This window comes from Lepisosteus platostomus, chromosome 2 (assembly GCF_059453375.1).
Source record: "Lepisosteus platostomus isolate fLepPlt1 chromosome 2, fLepPlt1.hap1, whole genome shotgun sequence".
Lineage (NCBI taxonomy): Eukaryota > Metazoa > Chordata > Actinopteri > Semionotiformes > Lepisosteidae > Lepisosteus > Lepisosteus platostomus.
In genome coordinates, this window is record NC_142612.1 from 58,769,730 (window position 1) to 58,790,626 (window position 20,897).

Here is a 20,897-nt window from a genome sequence, read left to right on the forward strand (position 1 = left end):
AGCCTTCTATTCCTTTCTTCTTCAGGTGCAATGAGGGTCTGTGGATGACTGTGTCGTATGTTTCCGCTAACAAACTCATCATTATCTGACCTAGCTTTGTATTACATGCTAGAAAACTACTAAGAAGATATGACATTAGGCAAACCTAAGTCATAAATTTAAAATGTGTTTCTGAACACTCGCCTTTTGCGATTTCATATTTTATATTTCTCCATTTTATGCTTTTTGCTTTTTATGTGTTGTGCTTTTGAATGAGCGTTTTGTTACAATAATTTCGGCCTCTGAAAACTATCAGTCATTTGTAATATGTCAGTATGCACATTATGAATTTGCAGACATCTTCATGTTTTATGTTTATTATCCTGTTTATTGAGTAATTTAGAATTTCAGGGCACATTAGTCTTCTCTATCCAATCACTTTATCCAATACGAAGAATATTTTCATTTGTATGATTGCCAGCACAGCGCAATAGAAGAAGAAAAATAACATCCTAGAAAACATGTCTGAATTTTTATTTTTTTAAAACTCCATACCAGTCATTTCTGTAGTGATTTAAATGTTGGGAAAATACATGACTACATTAAACTAACAAAATTAAAAATCAGAAGTCAGAAGTAATTGGAGGTTTATTCAATAGGTTTATGGAACTGAATTTCACTACAGCAATATGGTATATATCTCCTGTCCAAAAGTTTTCATTCACAGCTTTAGAGTAAAAAACTAAACCTTCTCTTCTTGGTGGAAAACGACTTATTTTGTGATATGTTTAATTTGGTAAACCCAGGGACGTGCTTCTGAGTGATTATTTCTAATGATATGAAACATGACAGCAGGCCTCTTGGCTCCAAGTGCCAGTCTCTGGCCATTAATCACAGGCTGACATTTTCACCACAATTTGGAAACTGACAAAGGGAGACTAGAGGAAGCAACTGGGACTTGGTCTGGCGCACTTTGATATCTAAACAAAAAGCAATTAGAATAACACCTGACCTTTTCTGCTGTACATTACCGTACATGGAAAAGAAAATGTTAACTTGAGAAAGTTTGCTGACAGAACATTAAAGGCACTACATAAAAAATGACAACAATCACAAGCAGAGTTATGACAGATGACAAATAGTGACATGGAAGATGACACTAACCTTATAATACAGTATGTCAAATATTCTAATGTTGTCATCTTAAATTGAGGAAACCAGCATAAATACCAGCCTTGCAGTAGACAAAATCAAAAGTTTGTACTACTGAGATTGTGTCGATCTTAGATACTATTTGGATAAAAGTAATATTCTGAGAATATATGTGCTTTCAAAAATTAAAGATGGTACAACCAGGCAACATGCAGTCCCATAACCAGAGTTGTTCAAAGGGGCAGGAGGCACCAAAAACATTACACTCAGGGGGCAAATAATAATTTGGGGACCCCAGCTTCATTCCTGATAGAAATAAACCCCTGTAGCCATGCTACCTAGCCAGAGAGGTAATTGGACACCAGAGCACCCAGTGAAACCCCACAAGAACAACATGCAAACTCCCCATACACAGATGCCAAAGGTCAGACTTGAACCCTGGACCCTGGCAGTGTGAAGTGGTCTCACCAGGGTTCCCTACATAAACAGCTCATGACAATGAAAAATGTGAGCAGAGGGGTAACCTACAGTTGTATTCAATTTTTACAATAAAAATAAATTTGAATGTTCCATTGATGTTTGCTTTTAGAAGGAAATGCAGAGTAAGAAAAAATAAACCCTCTGACATTTATTTCGTGCCTTAAACTTGTGATAGTAAAAATGCTGTCAGGCATTCAGTATTGGCATATGTTTAAGCTTTTTTGTCATTCAGCCATTGAAGACCTTGCAGGGCTTCTCTGTATCAAAAACCAGAATAATGATCAGGAAATATCAATGAATAATGCAAACACAATATAGTGCAGGCAGCATTTATTATTTAGTTTTGTAATGTCAGCCAGTAACACTTAGGTTTATAAGTTTTATTTGATTTTTGAGCAAAACCTTAACAAAGCAACTCAAAATTCCCAGAGCAAACTGCATTCACAGCAGCAGATTATTTAATTGGAGTGCCTCTTGTTTCTTTTCCTGAAGGGAAGATCCTGGCTTTTGATTAAATTCAAACATGGAAAATCCCCTTGTTTTATCTAGAAGAAGAAAAACCACTGTAACATTGTAATTTTTATATTGAAGCTCTCTCCCCCTGTGGCAAGATGTTTGCTCTTTGTTTCAGCTAAACCATCATTGTCTATGTTAAGCCAAACAGTGGTGGGTGTAGAAATTGGTACTGTATCATTACACTGCATGAAAATCCATGAAAGGTTGTATGTCTGCTCATTAAAATTACAGCACAAAACTAATCTGCACTGATGAGACATTTATATAATTGAAAACTGAATATGTTTATGATGCAAGAAAACCGCTTTCCATATTTTAAGTGTATTGATATCTATTGCAAAGTAGTGGAACCATGAAGACAGTCAGAAAAGGGCAGCACTTGCATAAAATGTCTAAGTCCAATGTGCAAAAGAATTCCTTGTTCAATAATTGTAGATGTAAAAGTAATAGAATATTTGAAACAGTGAGAGATTAAGCAATCTCATAACAGTAAGGACGCAATCTTACAGTGCACATTGAACCTAATTGATATTTTGGGCTCACTTATAGGAACATTAAAAATGAATAGATTTTCTAACAGATTTGTAATGAGGATTCCACGGCATACCAGTCATATCCTGGGGACATTATTAACCTATGAGAAGGCTGAAAGTATAAGATGGAGCCTTCCTTAGTGACAAACTATAAACTTGAATGCTTTGATTCCCACAGATTTAGTAGAGTGAATGATCAAAATCAGTCAAAGAATCAATTAACCTCTAATATTTTTTCAATTCGTTTATTAACTTTTATATAAAGACATGTAAAGCAAATAATGTTAATTTTTACACAAGAAAACACAAGAAAGCACAAGCCACTTTAGATTAGAAGAAAAGAAATTATGGGGAAGGTATAGTATTACAAAACAAATTTTAGTTTGTTTTATCATTTGTATCAGACTTTTTACAATCCCTAGTTTTATTGAGGTAAGGTGCTGTATTCAGCAGGGGTCTTTACCCAGTTTCTGTTATCCTTGAACTCTCAGAACCTTTACGGGTCTGTAACGTGATTTGTCTATATCAGCTCTATAAAATGCCGTATTTCTATAGATAGCTACTCTATCTCATACCTTTGCTATTAACGTAAATAGAAGCAGAGCAGCAGAACAAATAGGAAATGGAATTAACTGACTATCATTCTTGTAGGATTTTTTTTTATTAACTTAAACACAAGTAAAGCAAAAATAAATATACTGTAGTAGACAAAAAACTATAGAAAAAAATAGTTTTCATTGGTAACTTAGTTTTAATTGGTAACAGTAATTATCTGGCAGAATATCAAAGATTCCAGTGCTGATTCATGGCTTGCTTGTCTATATCACTATAAAGAATCAGAAAATTGCAACGTCTGAATCTGGAATAAATCTGCAGTATCTTGGTTCCATGATCATAAATAAAAAATATTTGACAGATGGGTGGGTTGATTCGTTAAGAAGGAATTCATTCTATTATTTTTACAAGCTTGAAGGAAAATATTAGTGTCGATGGTTGTCTGGTAACAGTCATGCATTCGTTGTGATCACTGTATTATTAAAGTACTGTGCCAGCCACATGATGTTCAAAAACCATAAAAATGGGGAGGAACAATACGCACTTCAATTTACAGACAAAAGAGTTCAAACTCAGAGAATTATGGAGGCTGGGATTTACAATCAGTGGCTTGGCCTGCAGAAAAAAAAAACTGCTGAATTAAATCTTTTCGCCTCTTGTGGTTGCTCTATTAATGCACAGACCCCAGGAGATTCCCGGGCTTTTATTATAAGACTTATGATGGAAGCACAGCCTGAAGGAAATTAATGACACATTGAAATATTTGTGTGAAAAGCAATGAGATAGTTACTTTTCTTCAGAAACAGATGCCCTGCTGTGTGTGCTTGAAGCACACTAAACTTTATCTCAGATGAAGCATAATGAAGAAAGGGATTATAAATTGCTATAAATGTATATTATACACAGTTGTCACCAAGGAACCTTTCTAAATCTGTTTTTCACATGTTCAATGAGTTCAAAGACTACAAGCAAAACAGGCAGGCAAACAGCTGATCACACAGAATCACATCTTTCAGAGTGAAATACTGTCCATTAAAATATCCCTGTGCTGAAAAAATCAAATGGACTTCTGCATTAATTAAACCTGGCATACAAAATAGCAGGTGTTAGATTCTCAGATGGTTGTCAAAGAGAAAAGGTTATAAAAGAGGTAAAAAGGTATTATTTGAAAATGCTTTTGTACAGTAAGTACTTGCGCATTCAAATTTCTTGCAGTTACTGTATGCAGTTATAACACCTATACCCATATGAAATGGATTCAAAAAATTAAGACAAAAATGTGAATATGCAAAATGTTTTTCACAGAGTTTGAAACATAAAGATATAGAAAGATTACAAACTAGAGGCGATAAAGCCCATGTAGCTTGTTTGGGTGCTAGTAGTGTAGTTAATTAATCTGAGAATCTCATCCCATTGATTATTGAAAGAAGCCAAAATACCTGCTGAACAAAATGGCTGGATAGCTTGTTCTAGATCCCTTTAACTCTCTGTGTAAAGAAGCACCTCCAATTCTCAGTATTAAATGCATTCCCATGTAGTTTCTACACATAAACCTTCTTTTGAATTTCACTGCTGATTTCAAAGTTCAATAGGTTGATAATGTATTTATATTGGATTTTGGATTTGCAAACATGATTCACAAATATTTTTATCTTCTTCAGCTTAGATAAATGATTGGATTGATAGTTGTGGTGAATTACAAACACTTCTTTTGATATGTTATTGTATGTTTTTTTTGTTAGAGATATTGTAGAGCTTGTTGAAGCAGACGCACCATTAATGTGTCATAATCTTAAAAATAATGTAGAACAAACTACCAGTTTGTAGTATATTTGTTTAAATGCGGAAGATGTAAATCAGTATGCAAAATCCTTTGTAGTAGGCTTCATTATGACAATATGTCATTTTAAGCACTTTGTTAAGCCTGTCCTTCTTCCAGTAACTCAATGAAAAAAAGAAAAAACTAAGCTGTGAATCAATGTAAAATATTGCACAGGAATAAAGTCTGTCCAGAAGGTTTTAACCCAGACTGTAGGGAAACAGGACATAGCAAATGGTCCAAGTTATGCAGAGCAAAAACCTTGTTAGGCTGATTTTCAGCTACAAAAAATCTGCATTCTGACAAAAGCCAACTGCAACCACCAGTAACCCAAATGTAGTGTTTGTTGTTTAGTTGGGAAATTTAAGTACACATTGGAATTCTTGTTAGTTTATAAGACATAGTTTAGCATTTGCCAATATCCATTTCACTTCCATTTCCGTATCAGCACATTGTCTCCAGGCATCTTGGACAACTCAGAAGGGTGTTGAAGCCAAGAATCCCACAACGAAACCCACTGTGATATGTCATCTAATTATTTCATGCACAGATATCAGTTTCCAAAGTGAAAGCATTACTGTGACTCAGACAGAATCAGTATGAATCAATACGTTGTTGTGTGACCTATGTGTAGTTTTCTAAAGTCGATGAAAATATAAGAACATGTTGCACAGGTCCTGGAAGGTTAATGCATTTTGTCCAACGTCCCGGTTGCCATTACATCTTGCAAAAATAAAAGTGCTCCAACTGGGGCTTCACTCCATACCTTTGACAGCATTCCTCTGGCACAGGCTGTCTACAGAGGTGTATTTCCACACAGGAATGGTGTTAGAGAAAACACTTCCAACATAAGCAGAATGTCTGTGACACTGTAAAGGAGGAACAAGTCTAAAGAGGTAAAGAAACTCCACTTTCCAATACTTCCATTTATTTCCAATAAGCAAATAAAAATAAATCTGCTGGTTAAGCAGTGCCCTAAATCTTTGTCACCAATTACATACCTTTACCATGCAAAAGGACAGACTGGTGAATGAATAAGCAGCAGTATGAAAATTAGTTCTTAGAGAGCAGAGGTGCCAAAAAAACTTCCATCGGTGGAGAAGTTGCCAGAATACGGTCATTTGACCATTTACCGCAATCCTCCTGTTAAACCAACATTTACGTGGTTTCTTGGCACAGAAAAGTCAGTATGTAGCAGTAAGAATTATTTATATTTGTTATTGCAAGAATTTTAAATCAGGAATTTCACGAAATCCCTAAATATTTGATCAGGGATTTCATAAAATTCCTCAATATCTCAGTAAACATGTGAAATCCTTGTTAAGTACTGCACTGGGCCAAAAGGCAGGCCTAATTTATAAGCATGCGTGACGTTAATTATGTTGGCATCAGTCAGCAGCTCAATCAATTGCACAAGCTTATTCCTCTCACTTCTTGTGCATTACTTGTTTGTAGGCCTAATGATAATGTGGAAACAATGCAATAACTGGACAACAAGCAAAGAAACATACATAATCCATTTTGTCAATCCACGCCATACTTGTCTGGTGTTTATTTACAACAACAAATAAACAGGATTATCAACAATGTTGCAAAACATGTACTGTATTTCCAAAATGCATTGCGAAGTTACTGCCCTCATGTGGTGTACAATGTGAAGGTTCCAATGCCTTGTCAAAAAGGTTTGATTGTATATAAACCACACAGTGCCACCTTATGATTACAAATGGAAATGTTTCTTCTACTATATCATGTTGCTTAATGAGATGATCAGCCTAGATCAGCAACTCAAGAATCTATATACCTCCAAAAGCCTTGAAGGACTCTCAGAATCATTGCAAGATGTTTGTGGAGTTGTAACTGAGAGCTGGAGAACTTTTCGATAATTGAAATATATTGCCAAATGTATTGCAATAATAAAAAAATCAACACTGAAATGTATTGCAACAATGATAAGTTGTTATTTCAACACATCCTAATACAGTACATCAGAAAATTTCTGCAAAGCTAAATATGTTATAGAACAAAAAAAATGTTACTTTTTACATTGAAATGAAAACAGCAGAGCCCTTCATTTCAAGGACACAATAACGCATAAGACAAAAATATGACTAAATCTACAGTAATGCAGTACTGAAATAATATGTTATATTATTTTACACTCTCTTAGGCACATAAAAGAATTCCATGTCTGTTACAATCACTTGAAAGAGGGTCCATTGTTATTCTGCATCCTTGTTAAAGGCAGAACAGATTTCTCTAAGGCTTTTCTCAATAGTCAGAGAAAACCTCTGTACTCCCCTCTTGTGAGTGCTGGAATCTTCTCTCACACAGCGACCTTGATATTTGTACAGTACCTCTCCCTTGGGTTTTTCCTCTTTTTTTCCTCTGAGCCGTGCAAAGCTCAGGTGTTTGATTTTGTTGCTCATCTTGATGGTCCTTGTCACCTCCAGGTCAGGAGCTTGGCAGGCGTCCTCACCTGTAGGAGAACTGTAATCTACGCAACCACAGCAACAGCAAAACCTGAGAGCTAGTGTTGTGATGCACTCAAGTGCCTGTGCTTCATCATAGCGCTGGGTTGTGAAATACATTAGATCACCATTAAAAATGTATCCTGTAAAAGGAAAGAAAAGAAGGTGATATATTAGCTGTATAGAACGTAAATAAGAACAGATGTAAAGAGGGCCTGTTGCAAAAAGTGAGTACTGATTGCTGGGCATTCAGATCCTTGTAACAGTGAGTGGAGAGTGTCTTGTACTACAGAGGACATGTGGGTCTACAAAGAGTACAAAAAAAAACCTACAAACATTTGTTTTGTTGTCTATCAGTATAGAAATAAGTATGATCTGACTGATGGCTTATTGAGACACATGATTCACTGAATCAGGAATAGAATATCTCTTTTTTTCAGAGCTTTGCTTTCCAGACTTTGGTGAGAACAGACTTGTTGGAATTGCATTACATTTTAACTGTTTCTTTCCTGCTGCTCTTCAACTTTCAAAATGCTGGCTATCAAACTGTTCTTGTAAAGTAATTACATGACAAAATGAAATTTAACTCACAGGTTACAAAGCCAATTTGAAGTTTTCAACTTCAGTGTCAGCCTTAAGCAACAGAAACAAGCCAATGTGGAACTAAGGAATATAAATATTACAGAAACTAATTATTGGTACTGCTTCAATATACAGTACTCATAAAATTATATTCCTATAATTGTTTTCATCTATTGTATAGAATTAAATAGATAAGAAAGGAGACTATATAAATATAATAAGTAGGAGTGCAAAGAAAATAGTGGATACTTTTAAACTCGAAATATTAGTTGACATCTTCCCCTTCTGATTACACAGATGAGCATACAGATGTTTGATCGCTCTTTAACGATTATTTAACAAAGTTAACCAACATGTTTTATATATCCTTCCCTTTTGGGTCCCTAAGGAATTGTCGCATCCTGTATCCATTTTAAGAGTTGGAAGCACAACAGTCTGAAATCATCAGAGGACAAAAGAGCAAATATTAGAGGTATTACGGTACCAGAGGCTGGTACTGCTGAACTTTCTATGCAGATTTCTTTATCGACTGGAGGACAGAGGATAGCAAAATGGCTTCCAGAAATCACGTGACCAGGAAGCCCTAGGACTTTGCGGGTTGCATCGGCCATCTGGAGATCCCGGTAGATGGCAACAGAGGTCTGATAACGAAAAACTTAAACTCAACATTTTTCAAAGTGGCAGGTCTTCCATTTCCTGTCGGCCAGCTTCTGGCTAGGATGTGTGATTGGTAAGCGGCAATCGTCAATCGTGTTGTTACGGAAACACGGTTTATACGCACATATCGTGTTTAGGCTTAAGGGGACCGTAGTGAAATTTCAACCGGCATTCGAATAAAACGTCGACTGATGCTCTCCTGTACTGCAACGGATTTTCACTTTGTGTTTGCCCGATTGAAGTTTTAAAACGCTTCAGACTCTGGGTTTCAGTGAGGCCAAGTTGGAAACACCGTTCAGCACTGTGTGTGTAGCAGAACAGTTGTATAGGATCCCACATTTTCTGAGGCTCATTGGTTTTACGACCTCTGTGGAAAAACGGCAGTATTCTTTTTTTTTTAGATAATCTGCCCCAGAGCATTTACAGTCAGCAACGTGAGTTTTGCTTTTCTTACGAGATATGCCATTCCCTTTGTATGTCGATGGTGTTACAACGCGAGTCTTCTGAAGTGCAGCGTGTTTTCTATCTGAGACAATACATGCCACGAGTCATGATATATTTAGGGTTGGTTTTTAACCTTTTTTTATGAAAAAGTGAGGGATTGCATTTCAGTGATAAACTCGGTGATTTACGATAATGTCAATCAGCTTTGTATTGCCATTTTACTCATAATTAAGGTACTAACGTTTACCTACATCACCAAGACGAATGAAGATCCGTGTGAAGAGCTTCTACTACTCTTTCACTACAGAATTGAAGTTATTAACATTCAGAACCTTGTTAAAATTCTGCCAGTTCTGTGTATTTGTACACATATACAGACCACTTGAGTTAAAAAGTAGCTTCACTGTTTTGAGTACATGTATTGAAAATATATAGAAATCAGGTGAAAGAGTGAGATTAAGTTGACCTTAATCTCTTTCTTTTATTCAGGAGAGCAGTCCATTAGAATCAATTCCAGTATGGTAAGTTTATTCTACATTGTATTTCACTTTTAATTTACTTTCTACAGCACCGACACTGAACTTTTTGAACAGATGCACCTGGCTGGAAAGAATCTTACCGGCCAATAGTCTTGTCAAAACATTTCCAAGAAACTTAAAATGCTGTTATTAGCGTATCAGCTACTGGACTTAAAACTGTGCTCATGTGTACATCCTCACCTGCCAAAGCTCAGTTTTGGATACATGTGTTTTAATCCTGCTTTATAATAATTCTGTGCGTGTTACTTCAATAAAAGGTGCTGTGATAGGAAAGCAAGCTGTGTGGCGGTCCTTTTCTGTGCCCAAGGCCTAAAGTAGACCTAATAAAATGAGTAATTATTTTATCCAATATTTAATCAGTCAATGAGCTCACAGTAGATGAGTAACAGTTTATAGGCAAGAGCTATCAGTGGTTAATGTGCAAAAGCAAAGGGGTAGAGTGTAATTATGTGGAATTAGTGCGATTATGAGGGTGTAAATTTACAGGGTTCTATCGTAGTTGTGTGGATTCCTGTAGGAATGGTCTGAATTGAATACATATGGTAGATGTCTGTTATGTAATGTCCTCTCGCACTGTTTGTATGTTTCTGCATGTGTAAAACATTGCGGCTTTGATGATGGACAGATTTCTGAAAAAAAGTCTGACCATGAAGTATTGGTGTATCATAATCTCCCAACGCCTAATAATGAAATGTTAGGCCTGGTCCTTCCCGATTTAAATAAGGTGATGCTTCCAACAGGCAGAGCCGGCAGGACATGGCAGTCCCTGGTACAGTCACCCATTGTACGCCAGGTACTGGAGCCACTACCAGCAAGCAGCACACTGGCAACGCAAGCACTGGCAGGCCTACAGGAAGGCGCTGGAGGCTGCTTACTGTGTGCCATACCGTGCTGAGGGCGCTGCTGTAGCTCATCGACACTCCAGTGGGAGCGAACGGGAAAGCGCTGGTCCAGAAGCCTGTTCCCGCTTTCCCAGTGGGGGGAAAAGAGGGCCATCTGCGTCACGGAGGGCCGCGGGCACGAAGCGTGTGAGGTGCGCCCGAGACGGCGAGGAGAACTCCAGCTCGGATGGTGAAGTTGAGTGCGACGTCAGCAACATGGAGATCACGGAGGAGCTGCGGCAGTACTTTGCCGAGACCGAGAGGCACCGGGAGGAACGCAGTGAGTGTTTGATGAGCAGAGATCTCGATTAGTGGTGGGAAGACCAAAGGGTGAAGGGCGATTTGACAGGTGGAGCTAAAGATCCTAATCTTGCTTAACTTGGTACGCAATTATTTTAGCACCTGGATATACTTACCTCATTGACTGAGTTAATGAACATAATGGTTCACTTACTCTTTTTACGCATTCACTCATTCTTATTTACAGATTTTTTTTCTATTAATGTACCAGTTACTCTACGCAATACATGTCATTTGTGGATATCAACTCTGCTTTTAGAAAAGTAAGGGCTAGTTTTGATTAAACAAGGATTTCATAGCAAAAATGTAACATTTTAAAGAACTACAGTAGGGGTTCACAAACATTCCAGCAGCACTGTAGCTAGCAGCAGCATTCGACTTAACACGCTAGACATATTTCTAACGGGTTTCTCTCCTAAATAAACTAAAGGGGTTAACCAATCAAAGAGTCAATCACCAGGATAAATTTAAGGAGGACTTTGCTTATATGAAAGGAAGAAACCAAGTCAAGTTGGTCTTACACATACAGGTTAGTGCAATACCCCATGCAGTGATCTAAAGAGACCTCATATGGCCTCAGGAAGCGTGTTGTAAATGCTTATCAGTCTGGGGAGGGTTATAAATCCATAGCAATATGTTTTGGAATTTATCAGTCTACTGCAAGACAAATAGTCTATAGATGGAGAAAGTATAAGACCATGGTGACTCTAACTAGATATGGATGCCCTTCAAAATCATCCCACAGAGCAACAAGAAAACTCATTCAGGATATCCAAAAGAACCCCAGGATATCCGAGGATCTTAAAAGATCTCTTCTGCTCCCCGCCAATACCTCAAGAATACAGTGCAAGCTGAATGGCAATGGCATTCAAAGGAATAAACCAAAAACTTTTGCTCTCAAAAAAGCACTTCGCTGTTTGTCTTAAGTTTGCAGAAAACCATCTGGCTGATCCTATAGATTGTTGGAAGAATATTCTTTGGACGGATAATTCTGAAATTGATCTTTTTAACCACACCAAAAAATGCCATTTTTGTCAAAGACCTCCCACTAAAATAACCTTATCCTTGCTGTCAAGCATGGTGGTTGGAGTGTCATGGTTTGGGGTTGCTTTTCTGCCCATTGACCTGGATGACTCTCCACCATTGAGGGAACTATGAATTCAGAGTCATACTAAAATATTCTGGAGGAGAACATCAGGCCGTCTGTCTGTGTGTTGAAATTGAGCTGAAAAGGGGTCCTACAACATTGCAGTCTCCCTTAATTATCTCAGCAGATCTACTAAAGAATGGATGAAGAGAAATTTGGTGTTTTGGAATTACCGTGTCAAAGTCCAGAACTCAAAAGAAATGTGGCAAGACCTGAAGTGGACTGTTCATGCAAGACAGCCAACAAATCTGGAGCAGCTGAAACAGTTTTCCAAGGAAAAACAGGCAAAAGTTCCTCAATGCAGATGTCAGTGACTGAGTAACTATAAGAAATAAGTAATAGGTTTATACCAAGCTGGAAAGAGAATAAAGAAAACGCAACGTTTCGGCCGTGGAGCCTTCTTCAGGTGTGAGGGAATTCAGAGTTCACCCTCACACCTGAAGAAGGCTCCATATCTGAAACGTTGTGTTTTCTTTATTCTCTTTTCAGCATTGAATAAACCTATTACTTATTCCTTTGCAGCCTACGCATGCTGACGCAGCTACCCACCTGAACTATAAGAAATGTTTGGTTGCTGTCATTGCTTCTAAGGGATGTGCTACCAGTTATTGAATTAAAAGGTTCCCTTACTTTTGCTCACAGGTTAATTTAAGAGAAAGTAAATAATAACTATTTTATTTAATAATGAAGCAATATATATAATTTGTTTGTGTTTTTTAGGGTTATCTTCATTAAATATTGGAGTTCAGATACAATATTTTTTAAAGATTATTTGTCTAAGACCTATGAAAGATGAATGTGCACTGTATGTGCTCCACCTTTAACACAGCTCTTGAACTTTATCTGTCTAGTTCAGGTTTTTCCAGTCCTGACCCTGGGGACACACAGACTTGCTGGACTTTTCCACATAACCTATCAGTTAAATAATGTAACCTGTAATAGACCTAATAATTGTTTCATTTGGCACTCTTTTGTTATTATTTTAGCTCCTAAACATGTAGGGGGTTTAACCTATTGTATTTAAGTAACTTAAAATTAACCTTTGAGTAGAAAAACAATTTAATACTTAGATTCCCATTCAGCAAAGTGCTAGAGAAATAAAAACACAATGGCTGATTATACTTGAATTGCATATAAATAGTTATGTAACCAATCTTTGAAACACAGAGTTATTTTCCTCAGCTGCACTATAGTTTTTTATTTTTATCATATAAAATCGTCATGTACAGTTGCAACATTCCTATGCACAAAAGAACCTTTAGACCTCAGAATAATTGAGTATGATTAAGGCAACTCATATTAACTGATTGTCTGGACGATGTAGAATGAAATTTCTAAGTCTCAGAAAGTCGGTCAAGTCAAAGTCCTGTCAAGTAGATCTAGGTGTTTTACCTGAAATATTCAGTGCGCAACCTTCCAGTTCTGAAGCAAAAACAAATTTTACGCTTAACAAATGGTAAACATGGGGAAACCCTAATATTTATAATTTAGACAAGAATATTTGGAAAATGGTTAACCAGAAACTGAAATTATTTAAATTGCTTTTTTTACAACTTTAAAGAGAGGTGAGTCAACATGACTGAAATTCATTCCACTTATTTGGAGCCTTTAATTATCTATGTTTTCAGACAGTAGTGGGGGCGTGTGAGTATTTGACAATAAAAGTGACTGTAAAGTTCCACAGTAAATGTTTTGAGGGTGCTTACTGCTTCACGAGCACCAAAAACACCTTCAATGGCATTTAAGAAATGATCTGACCTTTATATTATGGTGTTTGAACAGGCTGTCAACATTATCTCTGAGTTAAAAAATAAACTTCTGTGTTGAACCCAGTGATGGAAAAGGTTATCCGTCAGGGGAATTATTGATGGGTCAGGATAGTGATTGTTTGCTGTTTTTTTCTCCAGGAGTTCCACCCATCTCCCAAATACATGCTGGTTAGATTTGATTAGCTTATCCATTTTGTCCCTTTTTCTGTGGTGCCCTATAAAAGGTATTAGAAAGGTTACAAACACGAGGAAATTTGGCCTATTTAACTCATTTGGTAGTTAATAATTCTTATCCACATTGAAGAACAAAGGTATCAGCTGCAACATCACGCTGACAGTTTTAAAAATCAAAAATTAGATTTCTTAATTTAAATTGTCTAGTAAGAGTATCACAATGCAGGCTGTAAAAACTCAGAAAGGTGCAAAATCACATGGAAGTAGTTGATGGAATATGTTTGTGTGTCACTCTCAGTATGCTGGAAGGGTAGACCGTGAAGTCTTATACAATTTCAATTCTTGCTTTACCCACAAGAGGAGGGATCGACATATGAAAATCATTTCTGTTCTGCACTCTTTGTATTGTGGTATGATTACCTTGATCATCTTAAAATTGTAACCCTTCCAGTGTAGTTGCAATAAAAAACTTGACAGAAGGCAAAGTTCACGACAAGAAACGTGTCCGGTAATGTAGATGCAATCATGTGGAGTTATATTGAAAAGGCAACGTTTTAAATTGTTCAGAGGATAATTGTTTTCATTCCAGGAGAAAATGTTTTTGACCGTCTGGCAAGTACAAAAGAAAATCGTAACCTAAACCAGGTAAAAATGCAGTCTTCAGACATTTATCAATGTGAAAAAGGTTACTAAAATAAAGAATAATTCACCATACGCTTGCCAGTTGTGCAACAGTGTAGCTATTTAGAAGACACGTTGGGGGGGGGGATCTTCAGTCTAGTCCACATGTAACTGGGATGTTCTGGTGATACTATAGATCCGATTTGATCCAGGTATACAAAATCCTAAGAGGTACTGATAGGTTCAACCCAAGTACCTGTTTCGCATTCACTAGTGCAACAAGTACACAGAGTCACCATTACAAACCTAAGGGGGATTTGTTTAGCTCGAAGAATAGGAAGCAGTTCTTTACTCAAAAACTAGTGGGCGTCTTGAGCACCCATCCCAGCCAGGTGGTTGAGACCCAAACTCTGTGCACCTTTATGAAAGGGCCAGAGGACATTCTGCTGCAGCACTACCAAATGGGCAAAATGGCACCTTCTTGTTTGCGGGCCTTTCTTGTGCTCTTACATAAACAAAAAAGTCTTAGCCCTTTGGACACAAGTTTGCATGTTGGTGCAGAGTATAGTTTCATACTTGTTGATATGGCTGCCTGAAACAGATTGACATTCTCATGTGGTAATGCATAGTCAGCTGGGCTATATTTAATCTTATTGCCCAAGTCCTGATCCCCACTAGAGACAGCTGCCACTACTTGATCCTGCACTAATTTGCACACAGCAGTCAGCAGCTCACAGGCTTTATCTTCCTGTCATTTGTCTTTGAAGTCTACAGCCCCTGGATTACAAGTCTGGTAGTGCTTATAGGTCTTCTTCATAGATCTATGACTGTGTAGCAGAGCTGTCTGCCAGTTACAACACATTCTACTACAAACGTCCCTTTAAGAGCTGTTGGAGGAGATTAAATAAGGCCTTTAGGATAGGAAGTTACTTTTAATAAAGTCCTAGACTTGTTAAATGGGTTTAATCAAGTCCTGGCATTGAGAATTTTTAACAGGACTTTTAACTAAAACCCTACTGTGCCAGTGCCTTGAATTTATTGCCATTTCATCTTTATATACTTTAATAGGCACCTTCAGTGTAGAGTTTACATGTTTTGATCAGTAGCTTGGTTGGCTGCTTTTTTGCAAAAACTGGCTGCCTAAGTTGCTTGGTGTCTCTGTCAATTCTCCTCATGTGCTCGTTTGTTTGTATGCCCTGTGATGGACTGGCCTTCTGTCTGGGGTGTGCGCGTGTGCGTGCCCTGAAAATAACTGGCGTCCTGTCTGGGCTAGGTGTGTGTATGTGCGCTGCGATGGTCTGGCGTCTTGTCTGGGGTGGTTGTGTGTATGTGCGCTGTGATGGACTGGTGTCCTGTCTGGGGTGCATGTGTGTATTCCAGCTAAAGTAATAGTTACGAAATACACTAAATACAATGGTTAAGGAGTTACCATTATCTCTGGTTTTCTCTAAAGAAGGGTAAAACTATGTCTCCCTCCATTTTATAGACCGGCAGATAAGTTTATTCTTCTTGTCGTCTTTTTAACTACTGCTGGAAGATTGTAGATTTTCCCCGATGTGCCACACACTTTCCCTGTGAGTGGGCTGTTGAAAGAGCAGTGTGAGATTTGATGTCTGTTGTGAGGAGAGAATGTGATAAGGCAGGACTCTTAAAGGCGTTTATACCCTCTAGGAAGAACTGCACAGAGATGTTAACAGTGATGAAGCCATGCTCATGTCATTTCTGATGCCTTTTCCTTAATATTGTGCAAGGAATTAGAGGGAATTTTCTTTAACAGATATTCTCCTTTTTTAATTACAATTGAGCTGTAATATTAAAATTTATGTTCACTAATATTTCCCTTTTATTATTCATTTGCTTGGCTCAGGGTTTTTAATTCTACCTTTAAAGTGTTGTAACAGAAGATGCATACACATTCTCAAATGGGTTTTGAACACCCCCTTTACTCTTGTCTCCTGGTAAACTACTTGGTTCCGTCAGTAAACATTTCTAAGATCATGTCTGTTATTTATTCTGTGATCTACATTGCAGTCATCTTAGTTTGGTAAAATGTTAATTTCAACATACTGTGGATTTTAATTGAGGTATTTAATGTGTTTCATTGTGAATGGTTCTTTGTACCCTGCATGGTTTGTATTTTTTTAATTTAGATGATTAGAAGATGGGTACATACAAAAATATGTATTTTGCATGTTCAGTGAGAGATGTGGGAAATATGAGGTAGTTTTTTAATGCCACAAAAGTGTACCATATGTGCCCCTTCGGTCATAAAGCTTGCTTCATTGCTGTGCTCAAACAAAGTCAAATAGTGTAGGTTCCCCTGCTTGTTGGTGCGGCTGTGGCCAGTATCCTTGTTATACAAAAAAACAACACGGAACAGATGTGATGAGAATTATTTTGCAGTCACGTTGCATACAGCTGGACCACATTTCCTTTTCACCCAGACAAACTTGAATGTGCTGCATTTTATTTTGTCCAGTTTAAGACCGTACTTCTCCTTTACTGGGGAAAAATGCAAAATGTGTGGGGTTTTATTTTCCTTAATCTCATCCAAAACGAGAGAAAAGTTTCCACAAAATGGACAGGCTTGGTGCTTGAGATGGCATAATTCATCAATTAGTATCAGTGGTGAAATGGAAAACAAGAGAATGTGCTTTTCATTAAAATAATAATCCAGCAAGTTAAACCTCGGAACTGTGTCAGAAAAAATCCAGAAACCCTTCAATAATGAAGTATGTATTGTATTTAATATGAGAAAGTCATTTATTTTTATCTGCAAAATTCAGTTGAATTGAATGGAATGGCCCTTTTTTTGATAGAAACATACATGTTTTGGAGCTACTGGTGTACTAGCCAAGAACAGTTTTGCTGATGTTATGCTAGCAATATAATTGGTGTAATGCTATCCTTTAATGTTAGGTTGAGTTGCTTTGTTTTAGTTCTTATTCTCTAGTTGAAATAATATATTCTTCCTGCACATCCCTGGAGCTTCAGAGCAAATACTCCCATTTTGTTCATCTTGAGGGCCCCTCAAAGGATGACGTCTGTATTGTTTCCTTCTCATCCTCCCCATGACTGAGCTGTCTCTTGAGTGCTCTCTGTTAGCCTTTTTCTTTGAATCATGAATAGGTATTTCGGCACAGGCCAGTGTCGCATCCTGCTGTCCCCCATGAGAATGGAATTCATTCGAGGTTAACATTTCTATTTCAGCGTCTATTTTAAATGCTACTGTGAGTGGGACACCCATATCTGGCCTATGATCTTCGCTGAGTCCCGGCTTTAGATTTGCAGGACTTTGGAAGATTCCTTTAAGAGCTTTTTTTTACATTGAAGTAAACAATATAACCACATCTCTGGTCTCTTCCAAACTAGCATTCATCCTTAATGCAGTTGTGGATTGTGAAGCCCTTCTCCATGGGTTAAAAAAGCGTAAATGTTTTTTTTTTTAATGATTTACAAACACTGAAATATACTGGACCTTTCAGAGCTACCTTTTAAAAATGTTCTTTCAGGCTAAATATGGAGACCTATGCTATACATTTGCTCTGAAGATAAGTATGACATTACTCTGCTGTTGTGCTTTGCTCTCGTCTAATTCAGGCGCTTGTCACTCTGCTCCACCGCAGGGAAACAGCAGCAGCTGGAAGAGGAGCAACAGAGTGCTTACGTGCCTGCTGACCATGACCTCTACAGAGTGGCGAGGCGCAGTGCTCAGCCCCCCAGAGACCAGCCGGGTGTGAGAAGGGGGATCGAGATGAAAATCCTCTATGGGGAAGATGCTGCTAAAATCCAGGGCATGGAGACTGCCATGCAGCTTACCTTCGACAGGAACTGCGACTTGAAGCAGCCAAAATATTGGCCTGTCATTCCTCTTAAACTCTGAAGCCAACAGCCCTGGAGTAAATCACCTCTGTGCATACCTGCCATCTGTGGGATTATGACTGATTGCCTCCAAGTCCCCTAAAAGGTGGAAAGTATCAGCTGGCATTAACAGTGTCTTTGTTGGCTAAATATTGTAAACAAAAAGGCTTCCGTGTTTGCTAGCTGTGTAACAGTTAGCTGCCTTCAGTGCTTTTAACCAAAGCAAAATAAACTCAAAATGTTGTGAAGCCCTGCTTTAAAAAAAGTAACAGTCAATTCTAATAAGATGTCTGTCCCATTTCATATAAATTCACCGAAGAACAACTTAAAAGTTACTGTATGCATATGTGAAAATGAGGAGACTTTTTAAAGGAAATAAAAGTATTTGTTATTAGCTATTGTTTGATTCAATTTAAATCTTGTTTTATTACGGTTTTCTTAAGTGTAACCAGCTTTGTAAATTGCATCACCAAAATTATGTGGTACTTGTTTTGTGTTTTCAGCCAATAATAATGAACATGCAGGGGTGTAAAATGTCTGAAGCCAGTTTGTGGTGCCGCACAATACGACACATATGCCATATGTTACCCGGGTTAAATTCAAGGTTGTGACCTTTCCAGAGGGCACGTCTAGACATTTAAATGAGACCCCAAAAGGTCAATCTGTTGCTCATGATGTTTGCACTTGTCAAGTCTGAGTTATGGGACCAGGAAGCCTGATTGTTGTACTGGTTTTGTAGCTGAGTGTCCTAACACCTCTGGTATGTGTTGATCAGAGCACATGACAAAAACTCTACCTGATAAGGAAATATTAAGAAATATGTCTGCTCTTAATGACACTTTTTGATTCTTCGTTCCACAATCTACAAACATTTACCCCAGGAAGACGAGGTAAACCTGCTTTTCTTATGTTATAGTTCTTTACCACTTACAGTAATTTAAAGAAAGCTTGACTTTGCTGTAGACTGTCTTAGTGTGCAAGAAAATGGCAAGCTCTGATGTTCTTAGGTTGTGAAACAATACCTTTTCTCTTGTTTATGAAACATTACACAATAATAGAATCTTGCATTCCTAAAGGATTTGGTATGCTATAATAAAATCAGGTTTTATAGAAGAAACATCGTAACAAAATTAATAGGAGACCAATCAATCCTTTTTTGTCCTGCTGCTCTTAAGCTTCATAAACTTGTACAAAATGTGTGTACAGTACTGTATATACTGTTAATGCAAAGGTAAAAATGATTTAGTCATTAATCGTTTTAATATAATTGGGTTATATAGCCCTGTATTACAGAGTTTTGGGAGCTGTATATCCATAATCAATATATTCTTAAGCATTCCAAAACAAGGTTGATTTATATTGCTGTTACATTGTAAACGTGAGTATTGTATAATACAGTGCATTACAGTGCTTCCCAATGGCTGCATCTTCACCTACGAAACGAATGCCATTGAAAGCTAGAACATCTTGCGTTGAAAACAAAGGACTGGACCATTCAACTATTCATCTAGTCCTCTCCTTCCTTTACTGAATATGTGAATTTCATCAACATGACCATCTTTTCTGAATTCACCTTTTTGAATTCACTGTCCTGTTCCTTAGGTGATAGAATTGGCATCTCATACATTAACAAAAAAAAATCTATTTTCTTTGGAAGAAAGACTTTTTTGTAAGGACCATAAGTTTTATCCAACTTTCAGTGAAGATTTTGGAAAAATAATCATTTTTAAAACACCCCCATCTGTAAGAGGATCCCTCAACCTAATGATTCCACATAGCAGCAGTTTCCCCATCAACCTGCTACTTCTGCTCCTCCCTATAGAAACCCTCTGCTTCAGCAGTCAGTGCAGACAGTTTGGTTGGCAGTAATATTAAATATTTATGACCACAATGCATTTCCAAGCCCACTGTTAGACACAGTATTCCAAATCTGGCATAGAAAAGGCATTAGAGCTCTTAAAGATCAATAACTGCTTTGCATCTTTCTCACATTAAAATAACATTCTGTCCATTATCTGTATTTACTGTACGTGATATACTGTACAATATATGCAATAAAGCCACAAACTGATTCCCTGCTTACCTTGTAAAGCTTCAACTCTCTTCCAGATTAGGTTACACCAAGTCCCTGTACCTCTTATTAATATTGTAGAGATACAAGAAGTCACAGCACAGTTCAGAAAAGATTTGAAATGAGTTTGAAATGAAAGTTAATGGAGAAAGTCAAGACACACACAGAGTGTATCCCCCATGGTACTCTGAATCCAAGCAGTTTTGCAGAAAGTCTTACACCCTGAGTACTGCTATGATCACCCTCTGTTATTACTTTGAGTGGGTGTTTAGAAGTGACTAGATAATACTTTATTAATCCCGTAGGGAAATTGATGTGTTAAAGCATTCCAGCCGAAGACAAGCAA

The 20,897-nt window shown here is 37.5% G+C and overlaps 1 protein-coding gene across 3 annotated transcripts; it reads left to right on the forward strand.

The window, feature by feature from the left end:
- Positions 1 to 8,662: 8,662 nt before the first annotated feature.
- Positions 8,663 to 20,558, forward strand: gemin8 (gem (nuclear organelle) associated protein 8). 3 transcript variants are annotated; one of them, XM_088609544.1, is made up of 5 exons: positions 8,663 to 8,817; positions 9,146 to 9,178; positions 9,678 to 9,709; positions 10,468 to 10,888; positions 18,246 to 20,558. In XM_088609544.1, the coding sequence occupies exons 3-5, from the start codon at positions 9,707 to 9,709 to the stop codon at positions 18,500 to 18,502; spliced, it is 681 nt and encodes a 226-aa protein (XP_088465670.1). In that variant the 5' UTR covers positions 8,663 to 8,817; positions 9,146 to 9,178; positions 9,678 to 9,706; the 3' UTR covers positions 18,503 to 20,558. The 3 variants fall into 3 exon arrangements, with proteins under 3 accessions (XP_088465670.1, XP_088465654.1, XP_088465661.1); XM_088609528.1 differs by lacking the exon at positions 9,146 to 9,178; XM_088609535.1 differs by lacking the exon at positions 8,663 to 8,817 and having other exon boundaries at positions 8,826 to 9,178.
- The last annotated feature ends 339 nt before the right edge of the window (positions 20,559 to 20,897 follow it).

Bases quoted from the DNA above. Each gene is read 5' to 3' on its own strand.
- gemin8 (XM_088609544.1), top strand. The intron at 10,889-18,245 runs GTGAGTGTTTGA...GCTCCACCGCAG, and splicing joins GAGGCACCGGGAGGAACGCA to GGAAACAGCAGCAGCTGGAA.